The following is a 27,954-nucleotide window of genomic DNA, read 5'->3' as shown; positions in this document are numbered from 1 at the left end:
GCGGCGGCAGCAGCAGCAGCAGCAGCAGCGAGAGGCAGAGGCGGCGGCGGCGGGGAGAGCACGGCCAAGGCTGCCCAGCGGTGCCTCCTCCACACCCCCCGCCGCAGCAGCACCGGCGACAGGTAAGCGCGCAACGCCTCCACCTCCCGGGGCCGGTGCCCACGTGCCGCCCCCAGCCCAGGCTCCGGGAAGGCGGAGGGGGGGCGGGGGCCACCGGAGCTCGCAAACGGTTCCGGCACCAACGGTGGCAACAAAGACGACGAATGACCCCCGTCCCGGGGCTCCGGGTGAAGGCAGGCGAGGGCCCGGACCACACGGGGACCCAGTTCTGGGAAGCGAGGGCAGGGGCGCCCCGCGGGGGTGGTGGCGGCTGCGCCTGGCGCCGGGGCTCTGGCCGCCTGACAAAACCATCCCCCGGAGCCAGGCGGCGGCGAGTCGGCGGCGGCTCCATCCGGGGCTTTGCGGGAGGGGGAGGGGACGGAAGCCGAGAGGGCGGGCGGCGGATCGGAGGGAGGGAGGGAGGAAGGGGAGGGGGGCGATTCGCGTTCCGTTCCCCGTTGCCGGTCCCTCCCTTCTCGCCGCCACCGCGAAGTGCGTCCCGAGCAGCGGCGGCCGGTGAGCGTCCCGCGCTGGAGCCCTGAGAGGCAGGCCCGTCAGGTGCGTAATCCTTCCGACGCCTCGCCGCCTCCTGCTGCTGCCGCTGCTGCTTCTTCGGCGGCAAGGCCGCGAGCTGCGGAAGTGGGTTTGGGGGAGGGGAGCGGAGAGGGAGGGGGAGGGGAGGGATCCGGTCCGACCGGAGCAGGCCCGGCCTCTCTGGCGCTTCTCCCAGCTGCAGCGGCTCCTACAGCTGCTGCCGCTACTGCTGCGGCTCCGCCTCCCCGCTCGCGGGCGGGGGCGCGCACGCGCGCTTCCGGCCTCCTCGGGTCTCGCGCTGTCTTCGGCTCTCGCGCGCGCTCTTCCCCTCGCCCTGTCTGACCACCCCCCGCCCCCGGCGCCGGAGCTGTTGCGCCAGCCGGGGCGTTGCGCACGGCGTAGGCGTCGGCATTGTGTTAAACTCCGCGGGACTTGGGGCGAGCGCGCGCGCGCACGCGGGACTGAGGGAAGCGGAGAGCGTGCGGCGCGGCCGGAGTGCGTCGCCCCCCCTCCTCCTCCCAGCCCCTCGGGGATGGGGGCGGGGCCGGGATGCGCGGAGCCCCGGCCCGCCGGGCCCCTGCCGGTCTGGCCGGCCACGCCCCCGGCCGGGCCCCCGCCCCCCGGGACGGGGCGGGGCGAGGCAGGACAGGGCGGGCGTTGGGCCGCTTGCCTGCGGGCGGAGGAGGGATGTAGGCCTCCCTGGGCGCCGCCCGGGTGGACCGCTGCGGCCCGGGCCGCGGGTGTGGGCACGCTGGGCCGGCAGCCTTCGGCTTCCGCTCCGCTGCCGATCTGCGCCTCCGCGGAGGCCGAGCTTAGCTCGGAGCTGCGCTGTGGTTTCTGGCTGCTTTGCGGTGGGGCGTGGGCCGGCGTCCGTGCCGCACCCCAGGCCGGCGCGGCCCTCACACCCCGGAGGGCTCCGAGAAGGGGAGGCTGGGGGCGCGGAGGCTGCTTCCCGGGCCCAGGGCGTTTTTCCGTTGAAACGGAACCCCCAAACCATCGATATTTAAACAGGCTGCAAAGAGATCTGATAATACAGAGGTGCTTAGGAAGCAAGGTTTTTGTCGCATTTAGCTGGTAGTGAAGGGGGGACGATAAGAAAGCAAGGGTAGCTGAGCAGGCAAGAGAACGGGCAGGGTGAAAAGGCCTAGGCCATTTACTGCACGAACTTCCAACTGCTGAACTAATGATGCCTTAGGGAATTAATTCCCCACCCCACCCCACCCCACCCCCGCCACCGGCTGCACTGTTCATTTGCTCTTCATCAAATACAATGGGCCCACTTAGTGTATGAGTCTCAGTTCTATTCATTCTCATAGGTAATTGTTTCAGTAAAATACAGCATAAAAAAGGTCAGAATTACTGGCTCACACAGAACTTAGGGGTGCTCAGGGTTCCTTTAAATGGGCTGCCCTGTCCTTTTTAGGACAGACCTCCATGTAGACCCTGACGGAACCCTGCACTAGCATTTTAGTTGGAGAGGCCTGAAACTTTAATAGAAAATCAGAATTAAGACATTTTAAATGCTCATTTCTGTGATTTATTACAAACCAACATTAACTGTTAAAGTAGATTTTATTTTGCATTTTAAATAACCTTGGTGTATATCCAGGGTGTTTTCAAACTGTTGAAAGGTAATTTTTAAGAAAAAAGTTCCACATTCCTTTAACCTGGGCATTTCTCAATAAATTGGTGGTTTATAGAAGTTTATTTTCTAGCCAAAGAATTGACCTGTTATTGACACCACGGTAAGATCTCAAGGTACAACTTAACACCGGTGGTAGTGCCTGCCACAGATAGTAGTTGAGGAATCCTTTAAAGGGTGGCAGATAAACCACCCTTGAAGCTTTGTTGTAATGTATAGTCCAGCCACTTGCCAGTTTTAAAGCTTCTCTCAAAGAGGGTGTAACTAAGTGGTGCTCTGCAAACTTCCACTGAAATAATCCAGCAGCAGAGTAAACCCGAGGCATGTTTTAGGCCACAGAATAAAAGTTGCCACAGTGACATTTTCTTTTTTATCATAATGATTAATATGAACTTTGCACTGTCCTCAAAGATCTGCGCTTTTGTAATATAAAAATTATATAAAATATAAAATTTTATTCACCTTAACCCTCAAAGAAGGTGCTCCTTGTAAACACTGCATGTCCTGTGTATGGGGATATGCTTTCTCTGGCTTGAGAATTCCTGACATGGAGGTAGAAAGTGAAGGAAGCCTTCAAGGCTGATATGTGGCATTGGCTTGGGAATGGCTCTGGAGTTGGAGACTCTTCTGCCATCTCTTCTTAACTGTCTTGGTGCTTCATCCCTAGACCCACTGACCTTTTCCTGAAGTAACTTTGAAATGTTGAGCAAGTGGTGTGGTTCCAGCCTGCCACGGTGAAAGAAGAACTGCTGGTCTGCTGGAGACTACCATAAATTTCAGAAGGCACATGGCCAAAATGGGAATTTATTACTTTTCCTACTTCCTTATGGTTGCAAAGCATGACTAAAAACCTAAAAGGGAATTGAGAATTTTTATTTTCCTGAAAAAAATAAACTGTAAACATTCTAAGCATTAGAACATTTTCTAAACCTTTTTTATGCCCGTTATAATTTTATTAGCAAATTAAACTTAAATAATTAAAATATTACTGTGAGTCAATAGTAAGTAAGAGTCAGTGTTTTACAGTGCTAATATGCCAATACAGGATGAAGTCAGTAGCCATAGAGTACTTACCAGGAGTTGGCAGTCCAAGACCGTTTAGGACCATTTTTTTCTATGTTATAAGGCCAAGTTAGAGGCTTTATTTATGCTCAAATACATAATTCCCAGTTCACATGAATGAGGAGGTACGCATCATATGACTCTCTCACTTCAAGAAAGCTCAGTGTGCAAAGACAGGAATTTGTAAAGCATTTTTAGGTACCTGAGTACTTACAAAACAGCTCTTTTTTACAGAGGTACAGTCCCTTTAAATTGTGTGCCCACCTAAGTTCTGCATCAAGCAAGGATGAACTATCAGAATCATCTGAGAACAGTTTCAAAGTGTATTTGTGTTCTACATCACGCCTATCTGCTTAAATTCTCTGAGCCCCAAAGTGATTCTGAACAGGGGTTGTCTTAAGTGTGGTCTACACACTCTTCTGAGTCTCCAGGACCCCTTCAGGGTTCCATGAGGTCAAAACAATTTTCATAATAATGGTAAGATGTTATTGAACTTCTTAGCTGTTGACAGAATGTGTCAACATTGGAAAGATCTGCTGCATAGCTCACTGAGCTGACATTTTCCAGTGACCAATGGGTGATGTTCAAAAAAACCATGCATGGGTAAAAGATCCTTTCAAAGTGCAAGATAGAGCAATGAATTTTACTGTAAGAGAGTAGGAAAATTTCATTCGTTATGTACTTTTAGATCATACTGCTAACCTTTAAGAAACTACGACTTGTCAAGTTTTGATCTATTATCAAAGAATATCCACAATTACCTGGAAAAGCTATTAATATATTTCTCCAACTACATATGTGGGTGAGGTTAGATTTTCTTCAATACTCAACCAAAACAGTTATCACAACAAAGTAAATGGAGGAATAAATGCAGAATCCCATTGTCTTCTTTTTTTTTTTTTTAAGATTTTATTTATTTATTTGAGAAAGAGAGAATGAGACAGAGCACATGAGAGGGAGAGGGTCAGCGGGAGAAGCAGACTCCCTGCCGAGCAGGGAGCCCGATGCGGGACTCGATCCCGGGACTCCAGGATCATGACCTGAGCTGAAGGCAGTCGCTTAACCAACTGAGCCACCCAGGCGCCCCCCCATTGTCTTCTATTAAAGAGATTTGTAAAAATAGCAAATTAGATTAGGTTTTAAATTTTGCTGTGTGATCATATGTAGCTTTCCTTAAAGTTGATTATAGCATAATGCCTTTAGAATTATCACTTTAATATCAACTCCATTAGCCATAAATCTCTGACTTGGTTCTCCTTGACACAAACTGTCCCGGAACTGCCTCCTTCTGACCTTCACTTAGAAATTAAAAAATAATTCCAAAGTTAACATCAGCAGTCTGTAATTGAAAAGACAATCTCTTACAAATCCAATGGTTTTCAAAGTCAAAATATGTGCTGTTGATTAGTTTATGTCCCACCTTTTTCTAATTACTATGGAAAAGGATTGACTAATGTTAAGAACAATACACCAACCTGTCACCACAACTAATTAAGACACATATCCTAGCTTTGAGATACAATTTAAAAACATTAAAATTCAAATGACCAGCCTCATTCAGGTTTACTTTATAGGCCCTAAATATTAATTATTAATAATACTAATTGAAAAAGCACTTTTTTTCATCCTGGTAAGTGGTCTGAACTACTTGAAAGAATCAATCTTACTTGTGGGTAGTGCTTTTTCTGTTACTGATGTGTACTGTGCATTACAGTATTCATTTATGCTTCACTTAAATAAAATTAAGGACCTTAGAGGACCCTTTTAGTGCCCTAGAAATGGGTCGTCTAAGTGGTATTTGGTATCTTAGGAGAGCTATTATCTTTAAAAAGTGAGTCATCAATTCCCAAAAGCTGTTTTGGTCTCCCCTTCTTATACTGAAAATGTAGGAGGAAGTTGGATTGTCAAAATATAATGTGATTATATATATATATATATATGTCCCATTCAACTGCACGTCCAAAAGATGAGTAACTTACACATAAGGATCAGCGCCACCGGGTGCCTGGGTGGCTCTATTGGTTAAGCGACTGCCTTCAGCTCAGGTCATGATCCTGGAGTCCCGGGATCGAGTCCCGCATCGGGCTCCCTGCTCGGCGGGGAGTCTGCTTCGTCCTCTGACCCTATCCCCTCTCAGGTGTTCTCTCTCATTCTCTCTCTCTCAAATAAATAAATAAAATCTTAAAAAAAAAAAAAAAAAGGATCAGTGCCACCTGTGCTGTGACCTCTTGCCATCTAGGCACTACCGCTTTATCAGTGTGGGAAACAGTGGTGAAGCATTAAATAATCCAAACGGTCATTTACATTTAGCTCCGAAAAGTGTTTTTTACGTATTTCAACATGTCTCCCACGGTCTCTGAATTTGCTTAGGTTAAAAAAAACAAAACTTTGTACGCACATACATGCATAAAGAAGGCATTCTATGAAAACCCACTTTTGGGGCGCCTGGGTGGCTCAGTCGTTAAGCGTCTGCCTTCGGCTCAGGTCATGATCCCAGGTCCTGGGATCGAGTCCCGCATCGGGCTCCCTGCTCGGCGGGAAGCCTGCTTCTCCCTCTCCCACTGCCCCTGCTTGTGTTCCCTCTCTCGCTGTGTCTCTCTCTGTCAAATAAATAAATAAAATCTTTAAAAAAAAAAAAAGAAAACCCACTTCTAAGAATTGCCTCCTCTCAGGATGCCTGGCCGGTTCATTCCATAGAGCATGCAACTCTTGATCTCTGGGGTGTGAGTTCTAGCCCCATGTTGCGTATAGAGATTACTTAAAAATAAAATCTTAAGGAAAAAAAAAAAAGACTTACTTCCCCTCTCCCATCTCTATTTTCCTTCAGTTCCTTTCTGCTTACTATTCTGATTTAAGAGTGACAAATGATTTTTTTTTAAAGATTATTTATTTATTTATTTGACAGACAGAGACACAGCGAGAGAGGGAACACAAGCAGGGGGAGTGGGAGAGGGAGCAGCAGGCTTCCTGCGGAGCAGGGAGCCCGATTCGGGGCTCAATCCCAGGACCCGGGATCATGACCTGAGCTAAAGGCCTAACAACTGAGCCACCCAGGCGCTGCAAGACAAATGATTTTTTTTTAATTTAGTTTAGCTTTTTGGGGTTTTGTTTTGTTTTGTTTTTAAAGATTTTATTTATTTATTTGACAGAGAGAGACACAGCGAGAGAGGGAGTACAAGCAGGGGAGAGGGAGAGGGAGAAGCAGGCTTCCCGCTGAGCAGGGAGCCCAATGCGGGGCTCGATCCCAGGACCTGGAACCATGACCTGAGCCGAAGGCAGACGCTTAACGACTGAGCCACCCAGGCGCCCCGCTTTTGGGGTTTTTTTAACGTCCCATTTGTAGTTTTAAATGGTTGGGGGCTTTATATAGGTCTTCCGTTTCTTGTCAAGATTTCATGTCAGCCCTCCGTGACTCGGATTACTAGAACTCTGGGGACTGATCTATGGAGCCAGGTAGTGCAGAGGGAAGTGTGTGAAATTTACACCCAGAAGACCAGAGTTCAATTGACTCCTGTTTACAGTTGTAACCTCTCTGAACTATCATGTAGTGATTTCAGGTTGGAGTCAGATACACCCGGCTTCTCCCAAGACTCTCTGACATAAATCCCAGTGGGGACTCAGGAGCTCCAGACCAATATAACCACGGTACTGCACACCTTTACTTGGTTTCTCAAAAGTATCCCTGTCCCAGCATGTCCGAACATAACCTCCTGATCTTCCCCACCAAGCTGGCTTTTTGCCTGTGTTCCCTCTCTTGGCGGGAATCCCCATGATCTTTCTAGTTAAACAAACGAGAAATCTAGTAGGAGTTATCTTGGACACACTGATTTCCCCCACCCTCCATCTAATTCACCACCCAGCTCTGTTGAGTTTTTATCTTCTAACTACCTTTCAGATCCCATCCCTCTCGCTCTGTCGCGATAGCCACCACCCACTCTTGTCATCTCTCTTCTAGACCCCAGAAAGGTCGCCCCTCTCACCACTTCGGCAGGTCTGCCGTCACCTGCCTCTTCACTCCCCGGTCAAATTTGGTTAGCTCTGCAGTGCAGCCATCTTATCGCTCACCCTGCAAAATCCCCTCTGGTGGCTCCCGTTGTTTTTCAGATATGGACCAAAATCCTTAAGAAGACCTGAGTCTCCACCTTCGCCTCGCCTCATTCTTTTCCAGCTCTTTGACCTTCAGTCACATGGACCTTCTCCCAGTTCCTCAGCGGCGTATTGCTCCTGCCTATCTTAGGGCCTTTGCAGATGCTGTCCCCGCAGCCTGAAATACTCCATCTTTGCCCAGTTCACTCTTCTCATTCTTCAAATATCTGCTTAACTGGCATTTTCTCACAAAAGCCTTCCTTGACCTCCAACCCCAAAATTAGACCCTAGTTTCATGACCTCATAGTTCCTTGTATTTTTCTTCACATTATAAATTTGTGTGCTTGTGTGATTCTACCCTTGAACTCTGTACTCTGCATACCATTGTAAACACTGTGCCTGGCACCTCGGAAAGCTCTCAACAAATGCCTGACTACTTCCCAGGTCGACTTCTTAAGCGCTGGACTACATGTGGGCAAGTTACTTAACTTCCTAAGTCTAGTAGATTTCTTCTGGAAAGAGCACAGTTGGTCCTTGGCACATAATAAGTGGTCATTTATTATTAATGCTGTGGTTATTAATATTATAATTAATATTAAAGAGTGACAAAATGATATACCATGGTATTATTGAGGATTAAATGAGTATAAAGAGTTACTGTAAAATATAAAGCACTATTCAAAACTTAATGAAGTTAGCATGAAGAAACATGGTGACATTTAAAAATCAAAAACTTCTTCCAAAATATAGCTCCCTTTAAACTGAGGTGAATTTTTTAGGTTAATCTAGGATAAATAGAAATTGAACTCTTACCCCACATCACCCAGCTAGTCAGGGACCAAGAACTCAACATTCTTCTCTCTGAACATAGAGTTTTTAATTTTTTTAACAAATATTGAACACCAGACAATATGCTTGGTGTAAAATAAAGTAATAAATGATAAATAAGACTCAGGGCTGGCTTTCTGGAAGCATCAGACAGACACAGGTAAACTGGAGTGTTCACAGATGCTCCAGAGACCAGGAGAGCCTCCTAATCTGCAGAGGACAAGTTAGGGCTCGGGCTGGAGGAAAAGGGGAGGCAGTTAAGTGGTGGGTCCCTCTGGGAGTGGCATGTTTGAAGGTCCGGCATAGAGGTTCTAAGGCCCCATTCAAACAGGCCCCCACTCCTGACAGTGGGAGTAGAAATCGGGTGCTGGGCTCAGCTTTGAGAGTGCAGCCTCTGAGCAGTGAGTGTTGCGGACGGCTAGGAGCCCAAGAATGGCCTGGGCTTCAGGACCTTCTAGTTATAAAGAAAAATGCCCTCCTTCAGCTTATCTCAGTTCATCCGGCATTTCCAAAGTGAGTGAAATAACATCATTTTGTCTCCATTGTCATCAACATACTCAGATGAAACTGGGTTTTTGGTGATGCCTGGATTTCAGAACAAGTTGGTTACTTAATCACTTTGTGAAGATCATCAAATGGATAATCTTATATCAAGAAAACAATTAGGCACAACTTAATGTCATAAAGTAAAATTTTATGTTGTAATTTTTTTTTTGTATTTGGAAATTTTTCTTCCATATAATGAATATAGTGCCAACAGTCCTTCCTTTAGAAAAATATTCTGACCTTATGTCCTTTCTGTCCATTTACATTCAGAAGTCCCCATCCCTACTGGGTATGTGAATATTTTATGTCTTCTGTTGAAAAATAAAGAGGGACTGCTATCCTTTTGGACCCCTAGTTTCAAGGTTGGTTGGTTGGTTTTTAGTAGGTCTGTGAAATCCAAAAGTCTCAAACCATTAGTTTCATTCAGCATGAGAGCATGTTGTGCAGAGTTAGGCAGGGATTGGGCCATGCAGGACCGGGTAAACTGTGCTGAAAAATTTGGGTTTCATACTAAAGGAAGTAGGGAATCACAGGAGGATTTTAAGCAGGATCGTAACACCAGATTTGCCCTTTGGAAAGATCATTCTGGCTGTTTCGTGTGGATGGAGTCAAGAGCTAGAGCCGAAAACTGGAGAGATGAGTAGGGAGGCACAGCTCAGGTGTGGCGCTGGGATAAGGAGTTGACGTTGGTGGGCCATGAGTGACTGACTGAAGAATGAGGGAAGTGGGGCCCTGAAAGGAGGAATTGAGATTCCTGGGTTGGTCAGGAGATGGATGGTGGTGCCATGCACTCAGCTGGGGGTGCGGAAGGAAGGGGTTTGTGTCCGTGGCGTTTAGTGTCCTTTGGAGGAAATGGGGGTGAGGGGAAGGGGGATTTGAGTTGTTTTTCCTGTTCTGAGCTGAGGGGTCTGTGGGGTGGCCCAGTGGGAGTGGACTGGACCCCACAGAGAGTCCTCAGAATGAGAAGTAGGCTGTGGGCCAAAGGCAGGGGAACATCAGCAAAAGAGGAATCCCTGGCGGGGATCAAAATAGAACGGCCAGAGGTGAGAGAAAACCAGAGCACAGCGGCCTCGGAGCCTGAGGTAGTGTTTATGGAGCAGGAGGAAGGGCATTAAATGCCGCAGAGAGTTCCGAGCAAGCGCAGTCTGGGCGGCTGGGGAGCAGAGGTCCTCGGTGACCTTCCTGAGCCATCTCAGTGCACAGGGGCGGGAGAGGTGCGGCTTGTGAGCTGTGGATGGAGGCAGGAAGCAAAGAGCAGACCTCCATTTCCACAAAGGGGGGTGGCCTCGAGCAGAGCCCCCCATGAAGATGCTGCGGCCTCAGCCTTTTCAGCACACGCTGAGTGGAAACAGCTCTGAGGGGCCGTGATGAGGAAAGAAGATTTAGGAAAATGGGGTGCTGTCAGCTGGGCAGGGGTTGGGGGCACTGCCTGAGATGCCCTTCTCGTAGAATCCAGGCTGGGGACTCCCCCACCCCATTTTCTCGGACTCATTCACATGTGACAGACTCTGGGGCGGGGGGAGGGTTGTTCTGATTTTTCTCCCTGAGAAAGGTTTTTTGGGTGTCCAAAGTAAGATTTTTAAGAATTTATCTGTGCAGAGTTTTGTCTTCCCTGTGTGTCTTCCTTGCGTGAATTTTGAACATAAGACTCGTTCTTTCCATGTTTCCTCTTCTCGTTTGGCTTTTTTCACATCCTTGAGACTCCTGTACCTGTGTTCTTCCCTCTCTATGTGAAAGACATGTTCAGTTTGTTTCCTATCCTAGATCAAATAGGAAATCTCTAAATCAAGATTCTAGACTAACTGGTAGACCCCCTTAAAAAAAGAAACATTTCAGTTTTTTTCATGGCTCCATTCTTATGGGCTGCAAAAAAATACTTACCTTAATCTGTTTATGGAATGAGAAGCAGCTCTACCTTTTGCTATAGCGAAGGAGGGTTTTCACTGTAAGAACAAAAACTTCAAAATCCTACAAAATACTGATAAGTTTGATGACATTACAACATAAAATTATATGTCAAAAATCTCTATAAAACAAAATCAAAAGAAAGCGCAAAAAACGTTAGCGACTTTTGTGATTAAAGGGCTCATGTTTATTATATACAAAGGGTTTTACAGATCGATAGGAAAAAGACAACCTGATAGAAAACCGGGCAGAGCTCATGAAGAGATACAAGAGGAAATGTAAATGATCAATAAACATAAAAATATACTTCCTCTCATCATTAAACCCTTAGAAGGTAAGAAAATGAGAATGGATTTGGCAAAGATTCCTTTAAGAAGTGGTAATACCCAGTGCTGGCAGAGTGTGGAGAAACCGGCGGGCGGGGGGGTGGGGGGGTTGGGGGGGAGGATGGATAGACAGTTCACGATTGTGTGTCCGTGATCGTTGAATGTCTTATCACAAATATATATGCTTAAAAGCAGCAATAAAAATAATGTTTCAGATTTGATTTTAAATACACTCGCGCATAGCACGTTCCAGCAAATCAAACAACCCTGTTTAAATCTCACTTCTTGCGCTTACTGATTCTATCCTCATGGGCAAACTAGCTGACCTCTCAGCCTGTTTCCTCGTTTATAAAATCTGCATAGCAGTACCTCAGATAATTTAGTGTGCAGGTAAATGAATAACATACGGAAATGAACGGTCAGTGGTAAACACTCCATAAATAATAGCCACTCTTGTCATTGTCATCAAGGAATAAATGGTAATGTGTTATCATACTTGAAGCTACTGTCAGTGAAGTGACATCCGGAGCTGCCTAAGCACATGGGGAACCTGCTCAGAGACAGCGCAGGAAAAAGCAGCGCATAGCAGGGTGCTCTCAGAGGATGTTACGCTTCCCTGTAGAAGGGGATAGCTCTTGATAGAAAACGTGAGACTGGACCTCCTCCATCCTTGCTTTGTGACTTGATTGGTCTCTCAAAGTATTACTCCATTTCATTCTTTTCTTTTAGGTCACACTTGTTAATTCTGAATCTGCCAGATCATACCTAGAACAGAAAGGAGAGTGGGGAGTTCAGTGCCAGCTGAGTAAGAATTGCCACGGGTCTGTTCTGTTTTGTTTTGTTTTTTTAAAGCTTATCGATAATGCATTCTCCACAGTAGCTTTCCCAGTTCTGCAGTTAATCATCATAGTTACCCATTTCTTTTTAAATCTGGCTATTTAGTTGATGTGTGGTGGGATTGTCTTTTTTTACTTTTTATTTTGAGATAACTATAAATATACATGCAGTTGCAAGAAATAATAGAGATCCCATAAAGCCCTTTACCGAGTTTCCTCTGATGGAAACTTCTTGCTAAACTGTAGTTCCACACCACAACCAGGGTGCAGCCGCTGATACAGTTGAGCTACAGAACGTTCCTATCACAAGGATCCCTCGTGTTGCCCTTCTATAGCCAAACCCATTTCCCTCCTGCTCCCCTCACCCTCTATTACTAATCCTTTCTCTGCTCCTATGATTTTCGAGAATGTTATAGCCGAGGAGTCCTACAGTATGTGACCTTTGGGGATTGGCTTTTTTCACTCCGCAGAAAACACCCACCTTGCTGTGTACATGTATCAGGAGTTCATTTCTCCTTACTGGCTGTGTGGTTTCCTGTGGTGTGGGCATCCTACACCACTTAACTGTTCACTCCCTGAAGGACATCTGGGTTGTTTCTAGTCTTTGACTCGTAGGAATAAAGCTGCTGGGGATGTCCACACATAGGTTTCAGTGTGAACGTAAGTTTTCATTCTCTGGGATGAATGTCCATGATCCCTGTTGCTGGATGATATGGTAGTTGCATATGGAGTTTTTTAAGAAACTGCTGTTTTCCAGAGTGGCTGCACCACTTTACCTTTTCCACAGCCGTGTTTGAGCAGTCCAGTTCGTTGGCATCCTTGCCAGCATCTGGTGTTGCCGTTATTTTTTACTTTGGTCATCTTGATAGGTATCTAATGAAATCTCGGTGTGGTTTTAATTTGCTTTTCCCCAGCCGCCAACGAGGTTGAAGTTCTTTCCAAGTCTTTATTCACCATCTGCATAGCCTTTGTGGTGAAATGTATCTTCAAGTCCATTGCCTATTGTCTAATTATATTTTTTTTTCCCTGTTGGATTTTGAGAATTCTTTATATATCCTGTTTACCTGTCCTCTGTCAAAGGTTTGCAAAGGTTTCCAAATATTTTCTCCTGGTCTTTAGCTTATCTTTTCATCCTCTTTTTTTTTTTTTTTTTAAGATTTTATTTATTTATTTATTTGAGACAGAATGAAAGACAGAGAGCATGAGAGGGAGGAGGGTCAGAGGGAGAAGCAGACTCCCTGCCGAGCAGGGAGCCCGATGCGGGACTCGATCCCGGGACTCCAGGATCATGACCTGAGCCGAAGGCAGTCGCTTAACCAACTGAGCCACCCAGGCGCCCTCTTTTGATCCTCTTAACAGGCTCTTTCACAGAACAAAAATTTTTAATTTTGATGAAATCCAACTTACCAGTTTCTCCTTTATGGATTGTACTTTTGATGTTCAGTATAAAAGCTCTGTATCTAACCCTAGATCCCTAAGATTTTTCTCCCACTTTTCCCCCAGAAGTTATAGTTTGGTGTTTACCTTTGAGTCTATGATTCACTTTGAATTAATTCTTATATAAGGTATGAAACTTTGGTGAAGTGCTTTTTTTTGTTGTTTTTTGCCTAATGGGAGGACGGTTGATCTAGCACCATTTGTTGAAAAGATTGTTCTTCCTCCACTGAATTGCTTTTGTGCCTTTGTTGACCATTAATTACGCATATTTATGTGGGTCTACTTCTGGGTTCTCAAGCTGTATCATTGGTCTGTATGTTTATCCCTTCGACAAGACCACGCTGTCTTGAATACTGTACCTATTTGATGCATCTTGAAATCAGACTGATTTGTCCCACTTTAATATTCTTTTTAAAAATTATTTTAGCTATTCTGGTTTCTTTGGCTTTACATTATACATTTTAGGATAGTCCTGTCTATATCTACAAAAAAATCTTGCGAGAATTTTGATAAGAATTTTGTCAAACCTATATATTGACTTGGGAAAAATTTATGTTTTTACTATGTTGAATTTTCCTAACCATAAATACAATATATCTTTCCATTTCTTTAGATATTCTTTGATTTCTTTCTTCTGCGTTTTAGTCTTCAACATACAAGTCCTAGACATGTTTTGTTAGATTGACAACATATAATGTATTTCAGTATTTTGAGTGATTGTAAGTATTATATTTCTAATTTCAGTGTCCACAAGTTCAAAGTTAGTATACAGAATTGAAATTGACTTTTACATGTTTATCTTAGAGCCTCCCTGTGGTGTTGCCAAACTCATTTGTTAGTTCTAGGAGTTTTTGTAGATTCCTTGGGATGTTCTAGGTAACAACCATGTCATCTGGAAATAGCAACAGTTGTAGTTCTTTCTTTCCTGTCTTTATGCCTTTTATTTCCTTTCTTGCTTTATTGCACGAACTTGAACTTCCAGTACTATGTTCAGTAGTGAGAGTGGGCCTCCTTGCCTTGTTCACAATCTCAGAAAGCGTTCGCTCTTGATAACATTGAGTCTACTGTTAAGTATAATGCTGATCTGTGTGTAGTGGGCTGTTATAAATGCTCTTTGTGGGAAAGGAGCAGTCTACTGATTTGATGCACGTCTCCTTCAGAGGTAGTTCCCCTACTATATGGATGATTCAGGCCGAGTGGTTGGCTAGGGTAGAGTGGGAGAATGAAGACCTTAGAATTTGGAGTCAGAACATTCCAATTTAAATTTTGGCTCCCCTATCTTCGAGCTAGATGGCCTGGGCACATTATTCACACCTCTCAAAGCCCACTTCCTCGTCCACAAAAGAGGGAGAAGAGCACCATCCTGCTTCCTCCGAGAGCGCAGGTGTCCAGGGGAGCCCTGTCCACACAGCGGGAGCTGGAAAATTGCCTTCACCCTGCCCTGCTGTGGCCCCACCCCAGCACGTTGATTTACTGATCTCTATGGAAGATTTGACGACTTCTGATAGCTACATCATTAGAATTTGCATTTGGAGTCCTAATCTAAAAGATTAACCGCTCTGGGGACGTTTGCTGTCTGGAGCGCAGACAGCCGAGTTCATTCCACGGCTCGGCGCGTCCCCTCACCATCTGTGTCAGCTTGGGCAGACCGTGTCACCCCCTGAGGCCACGGTAAATGCCATCATCCGTGAAGCGGGAGTGAAGACAGAGCAGCAGACTCACAGGGCTGCTGTGGAGGTTGAATGAGTGAATTGGTGTCACGTTGTTGGCATGACGTGTTAGCTGCGGTCATTACTATGCGTGACTGTAACGGACACGTACTTACTTGTGAATCACCTTTCTTAAAAAAAACATTGTTTGCTTTGCAGATTTTTTAAAAAATGGATTTGGCCAACCATGGACTTATTCTCCTGCAACAGTTAAACGCTCAGCGAGAGTTTGGTTTCCTGTGTGACTGCACGGTTGCCATCGGCGATGTGTACTTCAAGGCACACAAATCAGTTCTTGCTTCATTCTCCAATTACTTTAAGATGTTGTTTGTCCATCAGACCAGGTAACGAACGTGGTTGATAATAACCTAATGACTGTAGACGCTGAACTTCCCAGGCCTCTTCCCCTCCGAACCCGCTCTTAGCCCATCCAGACCGTGGGGCTCCCCTCCTCTCCCTGGAATCCTAGGCCCCTGGGCTCCCAGTTTTCCCTCGTGACCTCACTCTCCCCCTTTGCCCATCTTGGTTACTTCCATGGACCTTCGAGCCCCCAGCAGCCCCTCCACGCCCAGTACCCTGGCTAGGTGTCCCCCCCCCAACAGCAGGATGGGCAGTGGCCTCCTGAATCCCTTCCTCCCACTCCTCCAGCCCCAGCCCCCCGGACTCCCCGCACTCCTTTCCCTATTTGTATCCTTATCTGTCGGTCTAATGAGAAGCTTGAGGGTATCAGTTCCCCAGTTTCCTTCTTTTCTCTCTTAAAACATCTCAATCCCAGTATCTTGGCTTGATCTTTCCGTCCCATCTCGGAGAAAAGCACCCTCGATGTCTAAGGAGAAATGATCTTCCTCCAACTCTCGGGCTGTGGATCCGACCTCTTACTCCTTGTTCTGTACTTTTCACTGCCCCCCCCCCCCCCCGCCACCCCCGGCCAGCGCCCGAGGCTGAAGGAGCCATGCTCCCCTGCCACCCTGACGGTGGTGTCTACCCCAGCTTCTCCTCGGTCTCACCTAAAAGGTGTTCAGAGGGCGAGCCACAGCCTTGCTGGAGCTCCCCGCACCGCACCCCCTGACCTCGCCTCTCTGGTGGCCCTGTGGCCTGTGCTCCATCTCCACTGAAATCACTTCTCAAAGGGCACCTCTTCATCGAAACCTCGGCTCTTCTCAGCCTCTGGCATCCTTGTCCTTGTCAGCACTTGCTCCCGCTTGCTTCCTCTTTTTAAGGGCCGTCGTCTGCACTTTGATGATGCAGAACGTTCCCTGTTTTCCTGCCCTCGGCGCAGGAGCCTTCTGAGAGTCTGCTGAGTTTTGGTCTTGAGCTTTCCGTGCTTCTTTCCATGTGCACTCTTCTGAGGGGGGCTTGTTTCTCCTGGATTTGGCCTCCACTGGAAACCCTAAGTTTACAGCTCTGAGCTTGACCTTTCTCTGTGTCCAGGACTCTGCTTCCCAAGGCTGCGAGGCTGGCTGCCCGAGGGGTAGAGTCGAGTATCCGCGGGTCTGAAGCGGAATTAGGCCTTCCCAGGTCCTTCCCTCACTTCCCTGTTCATCTCCAAGTAACCTGCACTTAAAACCGCTCTAAAACCCCATTCTCTCAGTCCCCAAATCATGTTTCTCTCACAGTCCCTTTTGCATTAGCCCTTTCCTTCCCCTTCTTACTTCCTCCCATTTCCTAATCATTCCTGTCAGATGAATATTCCTAAACAGCGCTTTGATTGTAGGATACCTTTGATCAGAAACCTACTCTGTGGTGTTACTCCTTTGATCAGAAACCTAGAGGATATCCATTGCATGTCAACACAGCACACAGATTCCTACTTCTCTTTCAAGGCCCCGCAGGCTGGCAGCCTGACCTCCACCCTGCTTGGCCACCGCGCCCCCTCGGCCCAGCCCCTGAGCCCAGCTCCCCCGTCACCTCTTCCGTGACCCCTCCCCACAGTAATCCAAAGCCATCTCTTCCTCTCTCACATTTCACGGCAAGATCTGCACATTTTCCCTGTGTTGTTCTCGGCGGACTTATCTCCCCTCCTCATTTGTAAGTTTCCTGAGGGCAGAGACCAGGTTGGACCAAGCTTTGTGGACGCCCCAGTGTATAGGTCAGGTATTTGTACATAATTTAAGCCACTTGTTAAGTGTCTGGAGGAGCAGAATGGGTGAAGAAGAGGAATAATGGCAAGCAGAGGTTGCTTTGTCTTGCGACACTAAGGCTGTTCCCTTTTACCTCATTGTCAGAGACTGACTTAGAAGTTTCAACACAATGAGTTAACTTGTCTTGAAAGCGGGAAGATTTTCATTTTGAGGAGTAAAAGAATACAGTTTAATGAATTTTAAATAGATGCAAGAAACTTAAGTGGAGAGCCGTTAAATGCCTTTGTAAAAAGGACGCGTGGTTATCTGTGTAGATCGGAGTCCCAAGTGTTACTGGGCTGGAGGCAGCACGCGTCATTTCTCTTTGAGACAAAGCAAACCCGGGGCAAAGGCCAGAGGCAGGCTTTTGAGCCAGCGCCTTTTTTGCAAGGCACTGTGAACTGCCACCTGATGACCCCAAAGGTGGGCTGAGAATACAGTGTTTTCACACTTGGTTTGAGTGTTTTGCCTGTAGTACCACTAGATGTCTCTGTCTCCTGCACCGCACACTAAGTGGTTAAGCTTTAAATCTTGTAGGGCTGCAAACACAGAGCTCCCCAAACTGCAGAGAGGCAGGTTCGGCTCAGCACAACCTTCTGAATGAGGCCGAACATTGTTTAAAATTAATTATGTCCCCAGTTCTTTAAGCCACTCTTTGACTTTGAGATTCTAGCGAAGGAAAGAGCAAACATGCAAATTACTGCAAAAGTTTGTACGAAGGGCTTGTGGCAGTGCTGAAACCGTATTTTTCCTGTACAAGTGTTGTCTCAAGCAGACACCTACAAATCAAAGCATGCAGGTGTAATTTTCTCGTGGAGAGCTATGTCCTTCCAGAAGGACTTGGAAATGACCAAAGTCCGGCCCATAGTGAGCAGAGAGGTCTAGCTGCCTGGGAGGGAAAGCAGTCAAGGATGGAAATTGCTGGAATGTGACCTAAGGAACTTTTTTAAATAGCTTTTTTTTTTTTTAAGTGTTTCTATGTGTATATGGGTGCATGTGTTCTTCCGCTTTAAGAAAAAAAAAATTAAAATCAAGAAATCAAGATAATTGGTTTCTGGGAACCTCCCAGGGCCCTAGGCGCTGGCCTTAAATCGGAGAGACTTGCTGCCTCCCTTTCCCTGGTGGTTTCTCACCAGCCCCGTGGGTCCCTTTGGAATCCTTCTCCCTCCAGCCTGGCGGAGTCTCCCAGCCCCATTTATTCTTTGCCTTCGGAGATTGCACACAGTTCTTTAAAACCTGAGTTCTTGTCTGCTCAGTCACCACCCATCACTGGCAGGGGACAGAGGACAACCTGTACAATAACAAATGAGGGAAAATCATAAAACTTACAACAAAATTTTGATGGGAAGGGGCCCTGCTTGGTACTCACTGCTCACAGATGCTTAAAAAACACAGCCCTCCTTGGGATTTTCGGCCCTTCTCTTCTCTTTCTGGGAGGCAGAGGGGGGCTCACTGTCCCTTCTGCCTAGAGGAACATTCCCTCCCAGCAGAACAAAGGTGCCCTGTGATCTCCTGGGAGTACTTCATATCTCTGAAGGCCTATGGTTTCCCAGTTCTCTGTTTTGGAGGTGATTGTTTACATGATTCAAGTATTCTTCACCACACATGATCCCTGAATAATGAACTTCCCTAGGGTTTTGAATATTGAACTTCCCTAGAGCCCCTTAAATGCATTCTGGTGTACACAGAGTATTATTGGCACTCACCCTGTGCTTGAAGGGAAGACCACCTGTAACTGCATTCCTCTTTAAAGGAATATAAAGAGAGGACTGTAAAAAGATTCCAAAGGAAGATGAGTGATCTGTCTTTTTAAAAAATAGAGTCACAGAAGCTCTGTTCTTTCTGCCATCAAAGTGCTGCTCGTTTTTATGCATAATCTTTATTCTTTGACTTCCATACTTCGTAGGCAGACATTTTTCACATGATTATTTGTATGCAGTCATCTTGAAATATACACACATTGATGGCAAGACAGGAATTAGTCAGATCTGTTCTGTCACAAATGCTATTAAAGTCACTCTTTTAAAAAATAGAATAAAATGTTAAATTTGGAAGAGCAAGGGATACTGTTAACTTTTTTAGCATATCGGAAAATATTTATCGATAAGATAAACAGCAAAAGGAGACAAAAAGTTGTAATAGTAAGAAGTGGTATAATCAAAAATGATTGTAAATTCTAAGAACCTAATTAAATAACTGATCCATTTTAAAAAATGATTATACATTCTAAAGGCATTCAAGGAAGCTGTCTTTGAAACTGCATTGTCTGTAGAATATATTCACTCAGTGGACGATAGCACATAACTCATACTATATAGATACAATCATTGCTTTCTAATGATGCATTAGAATTTCTGTCATTAGTTGATGGTTTAGGAAGAATTCTTTGGGACTTCTTGATTAAAGCTGCTTGATCAGAATGATGTTTCTGGAATGAGGCAGACACTAGCGTCTAAAAGTTAGAAAATCAGCTGCTTTAGGTGCCTCAGATAAATCACTTGACTTTTGGGGATCTCAGTTTCCAGATCTGTCAAATGGGAACAATCCAGATCTGCCTTAACTACTACACAGGATCATTTTCATGCTCTAAACAATTTTGGTGTCATGGGTTTGGAATGAGAGCGAGAATTTAAATCCCTCTTACGAATTCTGATACTGAGCAAGGCATGAATCTCTTTGAGCCTCAATCCCTCATCTGTAAAATGAGAATTAATGGCAATTTAATGAGCTCATGGCTGTAAAGGCCCGCTGTAGTTCTGTTGATGGTGGTGGTATTTACATTTGGTAAGGAAGGGAGTTGTCCTGGAACCGCTTTTTAATGCAGTCTAGCAATACTGGGAAGGTGATCTGACTGCATTAGAGCTAGAATGTTCCTCCATACCTTCCTGCAGGAGATAGATCAGAGAGTTCAGAGCACCAACAGAATTAGGTTTTATTTTTCTCTCACTTTTGTCTTGCGGCTCTTAGCGCTTGTTCATACTAGTCCAGCCACCCCCCACCCCCACCCCCGTGTCATTTTACAAATGAAGAAGCTTTCTCAGCAGGTAGATTGTTTGATTTGCCTTAAAAGATCTCCTGCTGAGCTCCGGATGGCATTGGGTCAATAGAAAATCATAGACTTTTAGCCAAAGATCTGCCAGGTCAACGGTTCTTAACCATGACTGGGTCACGGCCGCTTTCAGACTGATAAGCAATAGATTCTCTGCACAAAACACCGAATTCTTTTTATAGAACTCGTGCAGTTCTATCTAAAAATACAAGATGATAGAATTTCACGTAGACTATGAGGAGGAAAACTGCTGCAAGAGTCTAGGAGTTAAGATGTCACATTTGCTTAACATGAACCTTTTCCTTCTCGGTCCCTGAAAATATATTTATTGTATCTCTCTGTTCTTAATACAGTTAAATTACATAGCTCCCAGTTATCTCCCCTGAGTGTTCCATTTCACGAAACACTAACAGTAAGAAACAGGAAATGCTCTTGTTTCATTTGCCTTTAAAAAGTGGCCCGTTTTTTTCTTCAGCGGTCATGTTCTCATCGGAGACGTGGGTTGCCGTTTACTTACAGATTGTTCACTTGTTTCTTCCAGTGAGTGTGTCCGTTTGAAACCAACTGACATACAGCCAGATATTTTCAGCTATCTCTTGCATTTGATGTACACTGGCAAGATGGCACCTCAGCTGATTGATCCTGTTCGATTAGAGCAGGGGATCAAGTTCCTGCACGCCTACCCACTGATCCAGGAAGCCAGCCTGGCCAGCCAAGGAGCCTTTTCTCATCCCGACCAAGTCTTCCCCCTGGCCTCCTCCCTGTATGGCATTCAGATTGCGGATCACCAGTTGAGGCAAGCCACCAAGCTCGCCTCGGCCCCCGAGAAGCTCGGGCGGGAACCCCGGCCACAGCCGCCCAGGATGAGCCAGGAGCAGGTGCCTGAGGCCTCCCAGCTCTCGCAGCTGACTTCAAACCTGGCCCAGGTGACTCGGACGCACCTGACTCCCTCGGACCCCCTGCAGACCTCACTGTCTCCAGAACTCGTTTCCACTCCCGTGCCCCCCCCTCCGCCCGGCGAGGAGACCAACCTGGAAGCCTCTTCCTCGGACGAGCAGCCGGCACCCCTCACCATAGCCCACGTCAAGCCGAGCATCATGAAGAGGAACGGGAGCTTCCCGAAGTACTACGCCTGCCACCTGTGCGGCCGGCGCTTCACGCTGCGGAGCAGTTTGCGGGAACACCTGCAGATCCACACGGGGGTCCCGTTCACGGCCGGCCAGCCGGGAGAGAGCCGGGCGCCCCTGTCTCTCTGTAGCAACGCGGCCGACCTGGGGAAGGACGCCATGGAGGTGCCCGAGGCCGGGATGGTCAGCGACAGCGAGCTGCCGCACATCTCCGACTCCCCCATCATCGACGGGCGACAGCACTCGGAGACGCCGCCGCCCTCCGACATCGCGGACATCGACAACCTGGAGCAGGCCGACCAGGAGCGCGAGGTCAAGCGGCGCAAGTACGAGTGCACCATCTGCGGCCGCAAGTTCATCCAGAAGAGCCACTGGCGGGAGCACATGTACATCCACACGGGCAAGCCCTTCAAATGCAGCACGTGCGACAAGAGCTTTTGCAGGGCCAACCAGGCGGCGCGGCACGTGTGCCTCAATCAGAGCATCGACACCTACACCATGGTGGACAAGCAGACTCTGGAGCTCTGCACGTTTGAGGAAGGCAGCCAGATGGACAACATGTTGGTCCAGACCAACAAACCCTACAAATGCAACTTGTGTGACAAAACATTCTCGACTCCCAATGAGGTGGTTAAACATTCGTGCCAAAACCAGCACTCGGACGTTTTCGCCCTGGACGAGGGGCGGGCCATTCTCCTGGGCAGCGGGGACTCCGAAGTCACGGAACCTGACCACCCGGTGTTAGCTTCCATCAAAAAGGAACAGGAAACAGTGTTGTTAGACTGAATGTGACTTTACTTTTTAAACACTGTCATTTTTACAGAGACTGTCTCCTCTCTCGCTCTCCGCCCTCCCCCCCACCCCCCAATTCAGAACTGTAGTTCTCCGTGGCATGATACAAACAGGTCCCCGGCCCCTCTGTCCCCCCCGCCCCCTCCCTGTCCCCAGCCCTTCCTCCGCAAAGGCTTTGTGCATTACAAACCTGGAACATATTTACTTCCAGTCAGGGGACATTGGAAAGATAATGGTCAGTAGTACTTATAAACTCAAATAGATTTTGAGACGTTTTAGATTATTTAAAAGCCTACTTGGAACTAATGAAGGGTATGTAACAAAACAAAACAAAACAACTAGAATGCGATTTGGTAAGCTAAAATTATGACTTTCCCTGGGTAATAAGTCTTCCTTCTCAGAAAATGGCAGAAAAGACAGCATGCTTCTTAGAGATACCGCTGGGCTCTGTACTATGCAAAATCTAGAAGGTGTGGGGAAACTTGAAACCCAAGCAAATGTTCTTAGTATTTATCCTCCAGGTCTTATTTCAGAATGCGTCCTTTGAGATTATGTCCAGTCAAGAAAAATCATTCGTTAAGAAATCTACTTGAACAAAACACAAAAGAGAAAAAGTAATAATGTGATGGCAATCTTAATTTTTGGATAAAACATGACAAAGCTGTGAGTTTGTGTGTTTGTAAGAGAAAATGTGTGGATATTTGCGATTAACAGGTGTATTAACGCACATGCCTTATCAAATTGCTGGCTTCTTTCAAAGTTGAACAAGAACAAAATTCTCTGTTTTAGTTTCTTATAAATCTGTTGGTTGTTTTCAAAATCAGATTTGAAAGTACTATCCTATAGATTGTCTTTCTGAATAGAAAACGACATGCCATTCCAGCAGCTGCCGGTGTTAAATTTGTTTTAGCACCGGCTGGCTGCTTTAAATCAGTGTACGTATGCAGGAAGGTGCATCTCAGAGGGGAGGTTGTGAGCAGAGCATGTAGTAACTTTAATGACTTTAAACGTTAATGCTGATAGTTTACTGGCAACATTCATTGAAGCATCAAAAATGGCAGAGAAAAATCAGGACAAAAAAACCTAATTGCTGTTTGGGGAAAAAACTTGATTTTGATGTTTCATCTCCACCTTTTTTTTTTTCTTTCTTTAAACACCTGAAATTTTCCTCCATTGGCCTGAAAGCAGTAAAACGTGTCCATTAATCTTTCCTTGGGCCAGTAACAGAATAGTCTGACAGGACAGAACAAGAGCCAGAAATAAGGACTGAAGGGAAAAGGGAAGAACAGTTCTTAGCTGTGCTGTACGTATATGTTTAAAACTGAATATCCCGTCATCCTGTTTCATGTATAGTTGAGTTCTCAGATTTGTAAGTTTTTATACATACTTTCATTGAATAAACATTTAATTAAATGGGTGTTTTATTGTATCTGCGTATTACTCTGTCTACCCAAAAAGATGCCAGGAGGGGGACGTGGCCTGAGGAGGCATCTCCTTGCTGTACCCCTCCTTCTGTCTGCAGAACTTGGGGTGGGCGGGTCCCCTCACTTGAGTGGCATTTTTCACATCTGTACCATGAAGACCGCGGTACCGCTGGATCGTCAGATTGGGGGAATCAAATGAGGAATCTGTAGGAAGGTGCTATGGACAGTCCAAGCTTGGCCAGGAAGAGATCGGGAGGTCATCCTACCCGACTTTGTTTTACGAGGAAGAAAAGGTGTTTACCTAAAAATGACACAAAGTCGTGCTACATAAACCTAGACTCTTGAGTAGTGAGAGGTTTCCACCGATTTCATCTTTTTTGTAAAACTATATTCACTGAATCTCCCAATTTAAATGAGAGTCTTGTGCCAAATTAACTTCTCTGAGTATCTGGGGAAGGGAAATCCAGGCATGTCCCCGCTGCCCTCCACAGCACTCCCGGCAGCTATGAAGGGACCTGGGTCACGGCCAGAGGCTCTTAAAGAGCAGAAAGTCATGGGAATCACGAGGGATCTGGTGGGTGAGGAGAGAGGGCGAGGCTAAGATGCCAGCCGCAATTTGGTGGCGGGGGGAGGGCGGGAACTGTGTGGTCAGCTACTCATTATGGGTGGTCCAGGGGCTCTTACCGTTAGCTTGTGGTTACCTCCTCTTGTGACAGACCTGCCAGTCCTCCATACCCTAGGATGCTCGCTGGCTGTTTAATCACAAGAGGCTATAAATTTAACCATTCCTTCTTAATTTTTGATGGTCCCAATTTAAACAAGCTTTGGAAATTTCAGTTGATGGTGGGATCAGTCTGAACACCTAAGCTTCAGCATTAATTGGCGTTGTCACTCTCCATGTTTTAGCCCTTATTAACACCACTGCTCCTACCACTTTTCCATTCATAGGGAAAACAATGAAAAGTGACTCATTCGTTCAACAGATACAGCTAAAAAAGTTTGTAAAATACTGTAGGATTTTACTTTACCATGGGAAATACAGCTGTAATGGGAAGAAAGCCTTGCCATCAAAAGGTATTTGTTAATTATTCTCCAATAAAACTGGAAAATATATACATGTATATATAAAGTTGCTTTGGATAGTGATATAAGAATGGAGAGTGGAGTGGACCCCAAACATCCTCCTTTTTAAAGTCACAGGGGGGCACCTGGCCGGCTCAGTCAGTGGAGCATGTGACTGCTGATCTCGGGGTGGTAAGTTCGAGCCCCATGTTGGTTGTAGAGATTACTTAAAAATAAAATCTTAAAAAAAAAAAAGTCACAGAAACCAGCCACTATTGTTATTTGTAATTTCCCTCCCAAGAAAGGGAAAGAGCTGAGGCATGCAGAATGAGCCCTTCAGTTCAAAATGTCAGGCCTTGGTCACGCATTTCAAATAGGTAAAACACTGAATTGCTATGTTTAAAAAGATCGAGGCACTTAGGAGGATGGTCGGGGAGGATGGTGTGGGGGGGGCAGTGTGGGAGGAGCACTTTCTATGACTTGACTGGGAATTATAGTGGGGGACGGGGAGCCCTCTTCACTCATTCACTAGTAAGGAATGTTGAGACAAACTTACTTGTATGGAGAGTAGTTTATTGGAATGGAATGGAACTTGTTCTTGAGGTTGACTGCATTTTTTAGGACCATTTTCAAAGTCCTCAGAATACTTAAATTGCATTTTGCTTTGCTTTAGTTCTCCATTTTAGTCTGGAACAAATTATTGCTATCCATCATTGGCAAGTAAGCAAGATTTAGGCTTAGAAATCTTTGGGTAAATAAAAAACTAATTATCTTAAGATATAGGTCAACTAATCTGCCTCTTCTAGAGCTAGCTCCTTAAACACAACTGGAAGAACATCAACTAAACCGTTAACAGCTCTCTAAATAAAAAAGTAGACTCAGAATCTTTAATGTGGAAAAAAAATGGACCAGGATGAAATGATATTCTGTGGTTTCATTCTCCTTAAACCAAAATAATTCTGAACATAAAACATGGTTATTCTTGACCCAAGTTTGTGCTATTCTCTGGGAAATACATAATCACCTGCCCTGCCTAATTTCCTGGCCCTTATGAACATCGCTCCTTGTGAGGAAGCCATTGTCAACGGAAGGGCTGAGTGGGGGAACGTGAGATCCTCAACTGGGTGTCTGTGTGCTAGGTGCTTTCATTTACTCCCAATCATCCTGGCAGGCATGTGTCCGTTTTTATAAATGAGGAAATTGAGGCCCAAAGAAATTAAATAACCTCTCTGAGGTTATCCAGCCAAATAGAGACAGCCAGGATTTAAAACCCCATGTGGCTCCCTCAAAAAGCAATGCTCTTTCTACTCCCCCAGGGATGTTCTACACCCCACAGGCACCTTTGACCAGCCCTTGGCAATCGACAAGTCCTGTATTGTTGTAATTGACAAGCCTTTGATTCAGCAAAAGCAAGAAGTACAAGGCATGGATGGCTTTCCTTGCACATCTGACCTACTTTTTTGTATTTGGTTAGGTTTGTCCAAATTATATTAAGAAGGGGGGAAAAAAGATATTTTCCCAAATGTGCAAACATAGGGTTAGAAGCAATTGCTGGGGAGAGGTGCCAGGCACAGGGAAGGGAGACTTTTTTTACCTGTTAACCTATTTGTTCTGCTATTGAGGCAATTAACTTAAATCCGTTCTAAAACCTTATATTACAGCAGTGGTCCTACAACAAGCACATCAGAATCTCCTGGAGGGCTTGATAAAACAGACTGTCAGGGGGGCGCCTGGGTGGCTCAGTCGGTTAAGCGACTGCCTTCGGCTCAGGTCATGATCCTGGAGTCCCGGGATCGAGTCCCGCATCGGGCTCCCTGCTCGGCAGGGAGTCTGCTTCTCCCTCTGACCCTCCTCCCTCTCATGCTCTCTGTCTCTCATTCTCTCTCTTTCAAATAAAAAAATAATAAAAAACAAAAAAAAACCCAGACTGTCAGCTCGGCAGAGTATGTGATTCAGTCCGTCTAGGGTCAGGCCCAAGAATTTGCATGTCTAATAGGTTCCCAGATGAGATGACGATGATGATGATGATACGGGGAGCCACATTTTTTTTTAAAGATTTTATTTATTTATTCATGACAGACAGAGAGAGAGAGAGAGGGAGGCAGAGGGAGAAGCAGGCTTCCCGCTGAGCAGGGAGCCCGATGCGGGATTCCATCCCAGGACCCTGGGATCATGACCTGAGCCGAAGGCAGATGCTTAACCATCTGAGCCACCCAGGCGCCCCAAGCCACATTTTTTTAAAAAAGATTTTTATTTGAGAGAGAGCACGAGCAGGGGGAGAGAAAGAAGTAGACTCCCCACTGAGCAGGGAGTCCGACGCTGGGCTCTATCCCACAACCCCGGCATCGTGACCTGAGCCAAAGGCAGATGCTTAACCAACTGAGCCACCCAGATGCCCCCAGGAGCCACATTTTGAGAACCACAGCATTACTTTGTCATTTCTGCTATATTACTGTCCTTTCCTGGTTCTACTTGCTTCTCAGAATTGCAATAACCAGGGGAGCTAATAAGGGGCCAGACAGGGACCTGTGACATTTCTAGCATTCTGCTTTCTTCGAAGCAAAGTGCTCCTTAATGAGATATATGCTCTGTACACATTGGTACAGGAGCCCTTAGAAGAAACGGGCTTTATTCTAAACCTCCCTCTTCTCATTCTAAATGCCCCTGTAACCTGTGAGCACAGAAAAGAATGAAGCTGAAGTAATCAAATACCCTAAGTAGTTTTCAGGGAAGCCACCTAGTTTCCTCCTCGGTGAAAGTAGCAGGGATCCGTCTGAGGACACAAAATGGCATTAGGTGGTTGACTAAGGCCACACAACCCCTCAGAGGTAAGTACACAGCCCCCATTTCCTACGCCAGGGCCCTTCTGCTACCATCACACTACCTGGGAAACCCTTCCTAGCTGTGAGGCGTTTCAATGTATTTCTATAATTTTTTTTGTCAGCCAAAGAAAAGGAACTCAAGAATCTCATCTTTGCAGTTAGGTAGTGATGCCCGTAAGTAGACAAATGTGGGAGAGAACCGGGCGGCTGCATGATACAGCGTCCAGAGGAACCTGGGACTGACCCAGGACACTGCAGGCTTGGTCCCTCCCACAGGCCCACCACCCCAGGTAGCGTGTCTCTCCTGTCACATCTCCCCGGGGAGAGGTGCAGCAGGCCACAGAAGCTGAACAGGCAACAGGGAGGAAAGAAAAGAAATGCAGATGACACAGAGTGGATGTTTCATGTCTAAAAAAGAGCGCGTCTGAATAAGGTGTATCTTCATAACGTTTTAGGAATATCAGTGTCACTATTCTGAATCTACCAAAACCTTCAAGGAGAGGTGGTCACCAGCAGTCATGACGTTGGCTCCGGTGACAGTTGTATTT

At 46.1% G+C, this 27,954-nt stretch overlaps 1 protein-coding gene across 4 annotated transcripts; it reads left to right on the top strand.

Moving 5' to 3' along the window:
* Window positions 1-23,524, top strand: ZBTB2 (zinc finger and BTB domain containing 2). Of its 4 annotated transcripts, none has more exons than XM_034991012.1 (3): window positions 1-122; window positions 15,170-15,354; window positions 20,721-23,523. In XM_034991012.1, the coding sequence occupies exons 2-3, from the start codon at window positions 15,182-15,184 to the stop codon at window positions 22,090-22,092; spliced, it is 1,545 nt and encodes a 514-aa protein (XP_034846903.1). In that variant the 5' UTR covers window positions 1-122; window positions 15,170-15,181; the 3' UTR covers window positions 22,093-23,523. The 4 variants fall into 4 exon arrangements, with proteins under 4 accessions (XP_034846903.1, XP_034846906.1, XP_034846905.1 ...); XM_034991013.1 differs by lacking the exon at window positions 1-122 and adding an exon at window positions 578-657 and having other exon boundaries at window positions 20,721-23,524; XM_034991015.1 differs by lacking the exon at window positions 15,170-15,354 and having other exon boundaries at window positions 61-122.
* The last annotated feature ends 4,430 nt before the right edge of the window (window positions 23,525-27,954 follow it).

This window comes from Mirounga leonina, unplaced genomic scaffold (assembly GCF_011800145.1).
Source record: "Mirounga leonina isolate KUSES-001 unplaced genomic scaffold, KU_Mleo_1.0 Mir_53, whole genome shotgun sequence".
Lineage (NCBI taxonomy): Eukaryota > Metazoa > Chordata > Mammalia > Carnivora > Phocidae > Mirounga > Mirounga leonina.
This window is presented reverse-complemented; position numbering and strand designations above follow the sequence as displayed.